This window comes from Trichechus manatus, unplaced genomic scaffold, assembly GCF_000243295.1.
Source record: "Trichechus manatus latirostris isolate Lorelei unplaced genomic scaffold, TriManLat1.0 scaffold00077, whole genome shotgun sequence".
NCBI lineage: Eukaryota > Metazoa > Chordata > Mammalia > Sirenia > Trichechidae > Trichechus > Trichechus manatus.
In genome coordinates this window covers 10,993,541-11,006,817 of record NW_004444013.1, presented here as the reverse complement: position 1 = coordinate 11,006,817, position 13,277 = coordinate 10,993,541, and the positions used below count along the sequence as shown (strand labels likewise).

At 61.1% G+C, this 13,277-nt stretch overlaps 1 protein-coding gene across 1 annotated transcript in view; it reads right to left on the bottom strand.

Annotated features, from left to right (window-relative positions):
* Positions 1-3,187: 3,187 nt before the first annotated feature.
* TECPR1 (tectonin beta-propeller repeat containing 1) overlaps positions 3,188-13,277 on the bottom strand; it is a 51,304-nt gene continuing 41,214 nt past the window's right edge. The window contains exons 15-25 of the mRNA XM_004380860.2: positions 12,718-12,845; positions 11,680-11,782; positions 10,263-10,359; positions 9,675-9,754; positions 8,502-8,558; positions 7,627-7,798; positions 6,954-7,089; positions 5,977-6,069; positions 5,007-5,113; positions 4,704-4,823; positions 3,188-4,334 (exon numbers count right to left, since the gene is read on the bottom strand). Of these exons, the coding sequence (XP_004380917.1) occupies positions 4,221-4,334; positions 4,704-4,823; positions 5,007-5,113; positions 5,977-6,069; positions 6,954-7,089; positions 7,627-7,798; positions 8,502-8,558; positions 9,675-9,754; positions 10,263-10,359; positions 11,680-11,782; positions 12,718-12,845 (1,207 nt within the window). The 3' untranslated portion in view covers positions 3,188-4,220. The remainder of the gene's footprint in view (positions 4,335-4,703; positions 4,824-5,006; positions 5,114-5,976; positions 6,070-6,953; positions 7,090-7,626; positions 7,799-8,501; positions 8,559-9,674; positions 9,755-10,262; positions 10,360-11,679; positions 11,783-12,717; positions 12,846-13,277) is intronic.

Genomic DNA, 13,277 nt, shown 5'->3' with positions numbered 1-13,277 from the left:
GGCGCGGGCCGAGGCGGGGCGCAGGCGGCTGGGGCCGGGCGGCCGGCGCGAGAGTAGCGTCCAGCGGCGGCTGGAGAGCAACGAGCGCGAGAGGCAGCGCATGCACAAGCTCAACAACGCCTTCCAGGCGCTGCGCGAGGTCATCCCGCACGTGCGTGCAGACAAGAAGCTCTCCAAGATCGAGACGCTCACGCTGGCCAAGAACTACATCAAGTCGCTGACGGCCACCATCCTGACCATGTCCAGCAGCCGCCTGCCTGGCCTCGAGGGCCCAGGACGCAAGCTTTACCAGCACTACCAGCAGGGAGCTGGAGAGGTACCCACCGAGAGCCACCTGCAGCGGTACTCCACGCAGATCCACAGCTACCGTGAAGGCACCTAGGTCCACCGAGGGGGGACGGCAGTGGGCTGGCCTACCCATCCCAGCCCGGCCCCTCTGGCCTGAGCCCGCGGGGGGTGACTTTGCCCTCGTGGCCCTGGCCCCAGTGCCTCCGCGTTCCCTGAACACTCAGCCACCTCCCAGGAGCTGTTTTCCTGTTCCCTTGGGACAAGCAGTGGCAAAGGTCCTGCTTTGGAATGAACTGGCCCGACTAGGCAGCTGTTGAAAGGTGTTTGCCTTTTTAACCAAATTCTCTTCACCCTCCTCTTCCTCCTGGGCAAACAAGATTCCAGGAAAAGGGTTACTTATGTAAGTTTCCCCGGCTGCTAAGGCCAAGGCCTGGGACCCTCCAACCTGCATCATAGCGCAAGATGGGATCTGGACTCAGCCTCCTCGTTTGAGGTAAACTGAGGCATGGAGCCACTCCAGCAAAGCCCAAGACCACACAGGATGTATAGCAGAGCCAAGGTCTTTGAGGCTTCTAGCTGAGAGGCTCTCAGATGGAAACCTTGATCAGATGACCTCAAATTAATTCTAGAGGGAACTCGGCCTGAAGAGGGGCTGGGATCCTTCCCTCCCGGCCAGGGGCAAGGCTCCAGGCGGAGCCCTGACTACAGAGGGTCCACCTGTAGCCCTGGTGCTGTGGGGTGCTCATGGTCCTGTTTATCACTGACTCAGGCTCTGATTGACAGAGGGTGGTCTAAGAGGGTGGCCTTTTAGGAAGGAGCCTTGTGGCACAATGGCTAAGCGCTCAGCTGCTAACCGAAAGGTTAGCAAGTTGAATCCCACCAGCAGCTCCGAGGGAGAAAGATGTGGCAGTCTGCTTCCGTAAAGATTGCAACCTTGGGAACACTATGGGGCAGTTCTACTCTGTCCTTACAGGGTCACTGTGAGTTGGAATTGACTTGACGGCAATGTTTGGTTTTTTGGTTGGTCTGATCAGATTTTAGGATGTTCCCAGATCCCTGGTTGTAGCTGGGGCTTTCTCTGGGGTGGAGCCAGCGGTGGCAGGCGGCTCCCTCCCCATCCCGTGTGAGGCAGGTCCCCACAGCCTCAGGCCAAGCTTCCTCCTGCTGGGCGTGCCTGCCTGCAGGCTCCTCAGACTTGGCGTCTCTCCTCTCTACCCCTGCTGGCATCTCTCCTCCTTGTCCCTCTGCTCCCAGCCCAATACAGCAATAGGGGCTGGCTCATGGGGCCCAGGTTCCCCCCACCAGCTCCCCAGCTCTCCCTTCCTGACCGCACCACATCCCCCCCCCCCCGCTTTGGTATGGGGCACTTAATGCCCCAGGGGCTTGGCGTTAGCTGTGGCCACATCAAAGGCAGCCAGGGCAGCGGGTGGCTCCACAGAACAGCCATTAGTGGCTGTGCTCCTACGTCTCCCAGTCAGATCCTGGCCGGGCCCTCCTGGCCCCCACTCCTCAGTCCTCCGAGGGGGGCCTGCCGTGGTTGATCTCCCGTCCCAGTGAGCCATGATGGTGCACCATGTTCCTGCCAGCACTTGGAGGCCTGGCGGGCCCCAGCCTCACCGACCAGTGATCCCTCACCACTACCCCTCATGGGGGACTGCTTTGCACAGTCAGCAGTCAGGGTGATCTACCAGGACGCGTGGGGGCTCGACGACTCCAATCTTGGGACAGCCCACACCGCCCCTGTGAGGGGGAGCTAACCCGCAGAGGGCCTGCAAAGCCGAGACTGAGGCCCATGGGGGCCTGGGGATGTCCGGCAGGGTGGCACACAGTACCGAGGGGACCTCTCACCTCTTTCCTTCTGCCCAAATTGGTAACTGCACCCCCTCTACTTCCTGAAGGTGACTGGCCCAGACTTCCAGTCCTCCACCTGTGGCCGGAGGGGACCTGCACGCCCTGCGGCCATGTCAGGAAGGATCCTTAAAGGTCCCAGCCCTGAATGCTGGGGTGCGGAGGACAGTATGTGACAGGCTGGTGAGGCCCTGGTCTTCGACCCCCCCGAACTTTCTGCCCTGCACGGATGCCCCTGTGAACACGGTATGGTTGGAGGCCCGCCTGGGTCTGCCAGGATGTGGGTCAGGGACATTTCCTAAAGTCACCCCTGATGGGCGCCTACCTGCACCACCCCGTCCTGGGTGCCAACCTGGATGACACCCCCAGCAACACGAGCTTGTCGGGGAAACAGCTGGAGCTGACTGGCCAGTGCCTGGCTTTAATTTCGGGGGGAGTGGTTCTTAAACGACCCAAATCTGCTTTCATTCTTCCTAACGGCCCCTTCAAAGCGCTCACGGGCCCAACACCGTCACAGAACGAAAATTAAAGATTTCCCGGCAATGGCCATGTCCACCCCACGGGCAAGTGCAGCGCGGGGAGAGCTAGGCGCTTTAATCACACCGGATCAATAAAAGTGTCGCCTCATCTGCACTCTGGCGTGCACCTTATTGAACATTTATTGTACATTTATCTGAGGAAGTGGGACGGCCCCGTGGGGCTGGGTAGGTAAACCCTCAGCACTCGGTGGCGCTGGGTGAGGGTGCCCCGGGGAAGGGGCTTCACCAAAAGCCACCTAGCACAGCGGATACAGCAGGTGTCCTCAGGAGGACAAAGCCACAATGCCCATGCGACAGGAACTTGACAGTGAAATGCAAATGGGCAGGCGGCCATCCCCCACAGCTGACAGTCCACCTTCCACATGATTCATCTAGGAACTCTGAGCCAGGCACGGCCCCCCCGCCCCACCTCCCCAAAACACGCAAATGCAGAGACACCAGGTCCCTCAGTGCCTGCGGGAGGTGACCCCATGTCATCTCCTCGGAGTCCAGTCCCGGCAACAAAACACCGTACATGGAAACAGAACTGAATGCCGGTCAGCTCCCTCCTCGCATGAGGAGGCTGACTGCAAATGGGGCATTGGGTCGGAGGGAGGAGTGCCAACAACCTCCTGGGCAAAGTGTCCCTGGCAGGAAGCAAACTCGGACTCGCCAAGTAGGGTGTACGTGGGTAACCAGCGGAGACCTGCAGGGTGGCAGGCGGGCTGCCATCCGCCAGGCGGACTGTGCTCTGCTGCGCTGTGAGGGTCCTCGTCCTGGGCGCCTGTGCTGGCCGATTCCTGCCCTTCCCCCAGTGCCCCCCAAGGCTCATCCTTGGCCGGATGCCCAGTTATCCAGAAAGCCCCCACCCAGCCCTCCACAACACGATCCCATGGAAAAGGAAAACACCCAGTGGCTCCCAAACACGTCCAGGAGAGGCTGACGGAGGCTTAACGACCAACCGGCGATTCTGTGAAGAACGGGCTGCCTTCTCCCAGCCCCGGATGGCCTCCATCCCTAGAGCGGGGGCCTGCGCCCACCCTGGGGAACAGGACACCTCGCCCTACCCACTAGCATAGATCCAATCAGTCACCTCCTTCCTGAAGTTCTGAAACGTCACCCTTTCTGCAAGTCCTACTCTGAGGAATAATCGCAGCGCATGCCACAGTGGCCCTGAGCCTTATGGACCTTCTCTTTGGGGCAACAGGAAGCGTAGGGGAGATGGGGTGATTGGCCTGGGGTGGGGGGCTCCTTCCCAGGGTCTGTGGGGTAGGCATGGGGGCTCTGCGTTCAGGGCCAGCATTCTTGGATAGTCTGTTTCCAGTCCCGGAAAGGTGGGGGGGCAGAGAGGAGAGGGAGTGGGAGGGGCCAGGCCCCTCTAGCCCAAGGCACTCCTCCCAGTCTGGGAGCACAGGGGCTTCCCCAAAGCTTCACATTCTGGGCTCTTCTGGTGCCTGGTCCCGGCCTGGGTGACACTGCCACACCCACATCTCAGCACAGGACATGGGGCTGGCAGGCTCAGGTGACCACCTCCCCCTTCCCCCACACTGCCAGCTCCCAGCGGCCTCAGCATCGCACGGGGCCACTGCCTGCCTCCTCCAGGGGCGTGCTGGTCTCCTGACACCCACTCCTGGGGGCCCCGGTGGCATTGGCCCGGACGGAGATGTGGTCCCAGCCGCCCTAGAAGGAGAGAGTGTGTCACTGGGCCTTTTGAAGCTGACCCCAAGATGCCCTGGGCTGGGCACCTCCCGCCATCCCCACACCAGGCCCTAGGGGGACCCCTACAGCCAGCCATCCCCATGCCAGGCACCAGCGGGGACCCCCACAGCCAGCTATACCCAAGCCAGGCCCCAGCGGGGACCCCTAAAGCCAGCCATCCCCACGTCAGACCACAGCGGGGACCCCCACAGCCAGCCATCCCCACACTGGGCCCCAGCAGGGACCCCCACCACCAGCCATCCCCATGCCGGGCCCCAGCAGGGACCCCACAGCGTGGCACCCCCATAAAGTGCCCAGGCCGGGTCTGCACCAGGGCCTGGCCTTGCTCACCCCTATGCCGTAGTCCCAGGCCTGCCCAGTGGGCTCGTGGGGCTGTACCCCTGTGCGGTGACACACTGTCCCCCGGCTCAGGCTGTGGCTCCCCTGGACTTTGTTGGCAATGACCCAGACCTGGAACACAGGCCCGCTGAGCCCTGTCGGCAGTGGGACCGCTGAGGTGGGGAGGGGTGGGGGAAGGAGACCAGAGGTAGCTGGGGCGCCCAGGGACACCTAGAGTGAGCCCCCAACCCGGGGACCCAGCCAAGGAACAGGAGGGGGGCCTGGGAGTAGTGTGTGCCTGCCCAGTGCACAGACCTGGTCCAGGGGCCCCACGGACACTTTGCACACATTGTTGGATACATGCTCCCAGCTGGAGCCTTGCGGGTAGCTGGGGGTGATCCCCTGGCGGTACCACAGGTTCCCTGGGGAGAGAGGCAGGTGTTGGCAGAGGGCCTCCGGGCCCACCCTGCTGATCAGGCCGCAGCGAGGGGGGATGGCGGGAGCCAGAGCTGCAGACAGCGGTGACAGTCCCAACTGCTGGCGTCCAGAGCTCTCTGTCCCCTGGCTTGGCATCTCCTTTGTGCTGGGCATGGCTACCTCTTCCCCTCTGCCCACAGATGTGGACACCAAGGACAGAGAAGGTTTAACAAATAGAGAGACCAGATGTGGAATAAACCCATAGATTTAAGTCCACATTCCGCCCTTTCCAACCTGTTTTCAGCTGCAACAGCAATGACAAAGTGTTAAAGAGAACTGGCAGGAGGGCCCTGCCAGGAGACGGGGCGAGTTAGGCGGGCCAGGCCAGGGGCGCCACACCGCTTCCTGACTCCCGGCCTTCTAGAAGACCAGGCCCCAACGGGCAGTGTCACTGGGCCCAGCGGAGGGCTCCTGCTACCTCTGCCTAGGCCCCACCTGGGAAGGGGTGATGCCCCTCCTGACCCCACCGCTCCAGGTAACCTGAGAGACCAGTGCAGAGGCCGACCTCAGGGCCTGGGTGTGGCCCAGCCCTGTGTCCACAGATCAGCCATAGCTCTCAGCGGACCCTGACCGGGACTGAGGTTACCTGGGAGGTCACGCTGACACCTGGGCCTGTGCCTGGCCTTCACCCTGGCCTTCCATGTCCCCGAGGGAAGATGCGGCACAGCAAGCTTCCTCCAGGCCCCTGAGACCCACTGAGAGGACACCCTGGCCCCTGCCTTATGCCAGGAGGGCTGCGCCTCACCCCCATCTCCCAAGAGCTCAGGGGCCCCAGGCCTTCCCTGAGACCTCACAGAATATGGCTCACCGTTCTCGTCCAAGGCATACACGGACGTCTGACCGACAGATACCTGCTTCAGCCTCTGTTTAGGGGGGGACGGGATGTGGTACCAGCAGTCACCTGCAATGTGAGGCCTGGCTGAGGCTGCAGCTGGGGGCCCCACAGCCTGTGAGCCCACCCACCGTCAGCAGCTCACAGGACCTCAGACATGCATGGTCGGGTAGGTGCACTGGCCTCTGTCCCTGCCCACTGCATGTGGCCAGGGCCCACCAGAAGTGCCTAGACCCAATGTCCACCAACACCCCAGCCTCTCTGGGGTCTTTGGGGGCCACAGCAAGTTCATACAGACGCTGACACCCAGGTGCCAAGCCTAGCACAAATGGGAGTCAGCCCCTGGCCGCTGTGTGCGCCCACTAGGCTGGTGCGGGGACAGTTTGCTCTCCAGCCGGCTGCCCACCATCTGCCCCCGCGCTCGTCCCTCCGTCCCTCTGCCGGCTGCCCTGCGCCAGGCACGGAGCCGAACTGCAGCAAAGAGCCAGAGTGAGACCGGCACCCTGCCCCCACCCCCCAGGCTGACCTCCCGGGGGGAGAAGCGCAGCGGACAAGTGACCAGATGCATCCCATTGGGTGGGCCACGCCGGGCGATGGGATGGAGGCACAAGGGGGTTCAGGAGGTGGGGAGGCAGGGGTGTCCCCTTAAGGACACAAGAACGTCTGGGAAAGAACATCGGGGGCAGGGGAGGGAGACAGCAACTCCCGGGGTGGGAGCGGCTGGAAGGCCATCACCAAGGGGACCGCCCTGTAGCCACCCTGAGTGGGGAGGGCCCAGCCTCGGTCGGGGGTCCTGGCCAGGGGTAGGCTTCAGCAAACATTTGTGGAGTTGAAGTGAAATCAGGAGACCCATCACTCCTACTCTCACCTCTGACGGAGGCCTGTGGACTCGCCCCGGCCCTGCCCTTCCTGAGCAGGTAGCACAGGGTTGGGGTCATCAGGGTGACGCTCACCTGCTGGCTGGGAGGGGGATACAGAGCCACGGTAGAAGGCGGAGCCATCGCGGGCCACAGCCCACACCTGGTGGCAGGCACCCACAGAGACGCAGGTGAAGGGCTGGTCAGTGCCCACGTGCAGCCAGGACGAGCCCTGGGGGGAGGGGCACTGAGGTTTGGCCAGTGCGTACAGCCTGGTTACTGGGCCTGCTCCTGGCCCTCCCTGGCCCAGGTGACAGGACCCCGCACAGCGCCTCAAATCACTGGCTTGTGGGTGACAGGGAAGGTGTGGCGTCAGGGGGTCTAGATGAGGACGAGGGTGGTCCTTGGGCCATACATAAGGGCAGCCTGACCAGCTCTGACTGTGACCCAATCTTGATCAAGTGACCTGGTTGTTTCTCTCAAGTGTGCAGGTAATGGACACTGGGTATGAGCTGCTCAGTGACGATACATGGGGCCTTCTGGGCTGGCGTGTGGGGCCGGCCTCTGCCACTCCCACCCTGGGGCCCCGAGAGCTGGGAGGCTCCCGGTGCCCATCCCAGTCTCCAAGCCCAGTGAGCCAGTTGGGGTCCTGTAGCGACCACCATCCAGGGCCCTGTCCTGGACAGCGTGAGTCCCCCTGACCCCATATCCAGAGGCCTGACTTGCGAAAGAGTCTACCAGCACCCCACCAGCCTGCGATGGCACTCACTGCGGGGTTGAGCTTGGACACGCCCAGGCGGCACAGCACGTCCCCCTTGTCGCTGACGGCCCACAGGGCGATGCTGCCCTTGGCGTCTGGGCTCTCAGGGATGATGGACACGTCCCCCAGGGCGATGGGGGCCACCTCCAGCCAAGGCCCGCTGGTCACCAGCTTGCATTTTCTGCACATGGGAAGAGAGCACAGGCCAGGGACCCAATATGACTGGGTGGCTGGGCTAGCTCAGTCACTGCACGGAGCCCACGGGGGCTCAGGGAGCGAGAATCGCAGGGCACAGACCTCTCCCCCAAACCCAAAAACCAAACCCATTGCTGTGAGTCAATCCCGACCCATAGTGACCCTACAGAACAGAGCAGAACTGCCCTGTAGGGTTTCTAAGGAGCAGCTGGTGGATTTGACCTGCTGACCTTTTGGTTAGCAGCCTGAGCTCTTAACCACAGCACCACCTCTCCTCAGGGGGCTGGAAAAAGAACCACCAGGTGCCAGGCTCCCAGGAGCAGCTTGGTCTCAGGGAGGGGAAGGGCCAGGTACAACACCTGGGAGGTGCAGCCGGGGAGAGGGGTGGGGGTGGGCACGACTTCCCCGAGGATGGGAGGGGACAAGGAGGCCTGGGAGGAGCTGGCTCCCTCCCAGCCCTGCCTGCCCTGCTCCGCCCCCCCTAGACCTGCCCCGACATTTCTGTTTGTCCTCAGAAACCGGAGAGCCGAGAGGCTGGGAGCCCGCGGGCATTTCCTGGCCTGACATTTACTTTGATACCATGCCCCGCCTGCCCCCTCCCCATTTTTTTCCATCGGACCAAGGTCGGAGGCCAGAGATTTGGCCCAAAGGAATCAGAATTCCCTCCAGGCTGGGGGCCCAGCCGTCACCTGGCCCAGCACCGTCTCCTGACGAAGGCCTTCATGGTCTTGTACCCGTGGTATGAGCTGCAAGAGGAAGAAGTGGTTTCGAGATCACTCCCCAGAAGTTTCCTCTTCCACCCTCTCGGTCAGCGGGGCACCTAGCAGTCCCTGCCCGGGGTGTGAGCCACGCAGCGGGTTCAAAGGGAGTGCCATCCTCCCCTGGAGACCCTCCTGATGACTCCCAGGCAAAGTCTGAGGGGTCGCCTGGGGTGGGGGCCTCCTGGGGTGGGGGTCATTCTGGGGTTGGGGCCTCCTGGGTTAGAGGGTCACGCTGGGGTGGGGATCACCCTGGGGTGGGGGGGCCTCCTGGGGTGGGGTCAGGGCACCTGCCCAGGCAGGAAGGCCTGGCTCAGTGGCTCTGAGCCCATCCTACCCCAGACCCTATCAGACCCTTTTTGGGGAATACAAGCCTTCCCTCCAGGTGAGGGCCCCAGGGCTGAGTGGGCAGGGGACAGTCCCAGGAGAGTCCTGCGGCCTGCCTTCTTCCACGAGGTACCGAGGTACCGGGTCTGAGGTCTGTTCAGAAACAGCCCCAGTGCCTGCCCTCTAGGCTCAGTCTCCTGTTTTTGATGTGACTGCACCATGGAGGCACTGCAAAACACCCTGACACCTTCTGCCAGCCCCACTGCCTGGCCGGCCTGTCACCCACCCCTGTCGCTGCCCCCGCATGGCGTCCTGCCTCCCAGGACAGAGTTGGCCTCGCTTACACTGCCCCTCCACTCAATACCCTCCCTAGGGTCATCCAAGGACTGAGCTGGCCTCACTCGGGGCCTGGCCCACAGTGGCTCGAGGCCCCCTCTCTCCCTGGGGCCCCCTCAGCCCTGGTAATGGGGTTCCCCTATCTGGCCTCCTAGGACCTAGGCCCAGCAGGGATGTGGCCAGGTCCCGAGCTGGACTGTCACCTGTGGACAGGTGTAAAGCTGGGGCTCACCCAGGCCCCCCTTCAGCTGCTCCTAGTCCTGCTGGGGGCTGACACAGCACTCAGGGCTCCGCTGCCTCTACCACGGCAGGGTGCCCCCAGGGCCGGCTGGGCAGAGGCCACCAGGGAGGAGTGGGCTGCCAGGGTCAAGCGCCCAGGGTCCTGACACTTGGGGTCACCGTCCTGGGAGACCCCATGCAGAGAGGAGGAAAGTCACTTACGCAGGAAAGTCACTGGCATACTGCCATCCCTCCTGGTCGGTGCCCCCAGGAGCACTGAAGTCCACGTACCAGTCAGAGACCTGGGGAGAAGCCGAGTCAGGGCAGGGGATCCCTGCACCCTGAAACCCAGCTACCAGTCAGACCTGGGGGACCCTACCTGCACCCTAAACCCAGGAACCAATCATATGTAGGGAACTCCACCTGCACCCTGAAACCAACGTACTAATCAGAACTGGGGGACCCCAGCTGCACGTGAAACCCAGGTACCAGTCAGATCTGTGGGACCCCACCTGTACCCTAAAACCAGGAACCAGTCATACCTGGGGGACCCCACTGGCACCCTGAAACCAAGGAACAAATTAGACCTGGGGGACCCCACCTGCACCCTGAAATCAAGGTACCAGTCAGACCTGGGGGACCCCACCCGCACCCTGAAACCAAGGTACCAGTCAGACCTGGGGGACCCCACCTGTACCCTGAAACCAAGGTACCAGTCAGACCTGGGGGACCCCACCTGCACCCTGAAACCAAGGTACCAGAGACCTGAGGGAGAGGCCTGTCAGTGTCACAGCGGAAGCCGGCACTCACCCAGGTCCACTGTGGGGAGGGCGGCTTCGTGCTGGCCTTGGTGCGTTCCTGCAGCCCTGAGGCGTCACTCCACATGTACCGGTCAGTGGGCAGACCTCTGTGGGGATGGCAGGGGGTGATAGGGGAGAACCCAGAAGCAGGCAACCCTAGGTGCGCACTGTGGTGGCACGCTGGGAACCCTTCTGGAGGAGCCCTGAGGAAGGAGCCTGCACCCCGGAAGCCAGAACAGGTGCCCCAGGGTGAACACACTCAGGTGCCCCGAATTTCAACATCTAGCCTCCTGAACTGTGAGAAAATAAATGTTCGTTCTTTAAAGCCACACACTTACATTTGTGTTACAGCGGCATTAGGAGACTAAGGCACCACTACACACACACTGGAGTGGCTGAAATAGAAAAGGCTAACGAAAACATCGGGGCTCTCACACGCTGCTGGAAAGATGCGAAGTGGCCCACCCACTCTGGGAATCTGGCCTTGCAGAGTGAAGTGGCACACACTTATTCCCTAAGACCCAACAATTCTGCTCCTAGGCATGTACCCACAGAAACGTGTGACTGTGAAGAGCTCTCCACAGTGCCTCGACCAGCCCAAATGTCCACCAACAGCAGGACATATAAATATGTCACAGTATTTTAATATATTATACAGCAAAACAGAAAATGAACTGCAGTTACATGAAACCCCAAGGGTGAATCCCACAAACATTATGTTAAGTGAAAGAAGTCAGGCACAAAAAAAATAGAATTCCATTCACGTGATGTTCAAAACCAAGCGAACTACTACAAGGGCCAAGTAACCACCATCATTACCTCCCAGCCCCCTGCAAAAACAACAGAATCATGCAAGCCAAACTACAATAGTGGTTCCTGATGAGGAGGGAGGGGTAATGCAAGAGAAGAGGCGTGAAGGGGCGAGGAGTCAGGTAATGCTGTTTCTTGACCTGGGTGGTGATTACACTGGTGTTTGATCTGGGATAACTCAATGAGCTATGTTATATTTACGTTTTGTGTATTTTATATATGTGATAAATGAAACTCATTGCCATCAAGTCGATTCTGACTCATAGCAACTCTATAGGACAGAGAACTGTCCCATAGGGTTTCCAAGGCTGTAACATTTATGGAAGCAAACTGCCACATCTTTCTCCTGCAGAGCAGCGGGGGGGTTCGAACCGCTGACCTTTCAGTTAGCAGTCGAGTGCTCCACCACTGGGCCACCAGGGCTCCTTATGTATGTGGTACCTCCCAACAACTAAGTTTTTAAAATATGCATCCCACTGAAAGAATCACGAGAAAAACACCTGGGGAGCAGTAAGATGCAGTTTGTCCGCACCAGGGGGCCGGCACCAGCTTCCTGGCCAGTGTTCATCGACTGCGGCCTGGGCAGGAGGCACCCACACCAGGGCTACGCTGCTCACCTGCTGGTGTAGCCGGTGACCGGGTTCCAGCGCTGGTTCTCATAGATGTAGACACACTTCACATCCGACTGCGTGTAGATATTACTGGTGCTGCTAGCCAGGCCTGTGGGGAGAGGGGGCTACAGTGCCTGCCCCACTCAGGCCTCAGGGTTTGGGTCAGCAGAGAATAGGGGGGCAGGGCCCAGATCAGCAGAGTAATGCCTGGCTGAGCTTATCTTGCAAGGGGCTGGGCTTGGACTCCACTCCTCTACGACCACCACTTCAGTGAGAAGACCCGGCTGCGCACGGAACCCTTTCTGCCTGCGTCCCCTCCAGCCCTCTTGCCTCAGGCTCTGTCCATGGCTGCACCTCTCTCCTCGTCACTCCCTGGACCAAATTCCTCGTTTCTAAAATGGGGACCAAAGTAACTCCTGCCTCACAAACGGGGAAGCTGTTACACCTGTGCAGATGTGCATGCCTGTGGTCTGAGTGGACCACTGCTCTATCGGATTTGCTGCCCCCTACTGTGGGGCATGTGGGTTGGGGCACGGACTTGTCTCATTTCAGAGATTGTTTCTGCCTCTATTTCCTACTAGGAGAGCCTCATAGAACTCAGGGGGTCCCCAGGAGTTCAGCAAGCTCTCACCCCCTAGAGTATGACCCATCTAGCAAGAGGCCAGAGTTTGGGCCAGGGAATCAGGAGATCAGGATCCTGGGGTTGCCCAATGCACCCAGAGGTCCCATCTGAAATGAGGGTTGGAGATGCTGCAGGGCCCTGGGCAGCTGGCCTTTCTACAACCCTCAGCCAGCAGGGTGCCTGGGAGGGCTTGGTGGTCTCCAGGCCCACCCTCAAGGGTTGGTCGAGGGACTGCCTGCCCCCTCCCTCATCCTCTGCTGACAGTTGTGAAGGTCACCTGCCGGCCTGCTGCCAGCCGAGTGTCACACCGGGGCAGTGGTGGCGGCGTTGGGCAGGGAAGCAGGACAGGGGTTAGAGGGGGAATGCCCAGAAGCACTGGGCAGGGCCTGGGGTACCAGCTCCACCAGCAACGCAGGCCTCACCTTGGAAGCAGCCTCCGCCGTAGCCACCAGTATACACCCAGGCCGTGTGGTCGTAGCCAAGGCCCCACACCACGCCGCGGCTGCTGGCCTCCACCACCCGCAAGTGACCACCCATCTGCCGCCAGAACCTGGAGGGGTGGGGACAGGTGGTGTGGGGAGGCCGGGGAGGAGAGCCCGGCTTCAGTCCTGCTTCCAGCCTCTCATCCTCCCGGCCCACCCGTGTTGTTCTGTTGCTTCCCATGGACATCCTGATGTGCAAGTCTGTGGCCTCCAAACTTGGACACAGAAGTTATTAAGGCCAGGCTAATCTACGTGGCTTCCCATTTTGTATTTTGTATTAATCAATGACTTCCTGTTTTGTAGGAATCAGAGCATGGGAGAAGCAGGGTCTCTGCACTGAGGCAGGGTGTGCAGCCCCCAAATGGGGGACCCCAGAAGCAGCATGGATAGGGGGCTGAGGTCAGCAGCCTGTGCTGCTAATGCCTGCTGGGGCCTGGGGGTGGGAGGCCTGATGGTCCCTGGGAAGCAGGCCCCGCCCACCTGTCAGACTGCACGGCAAC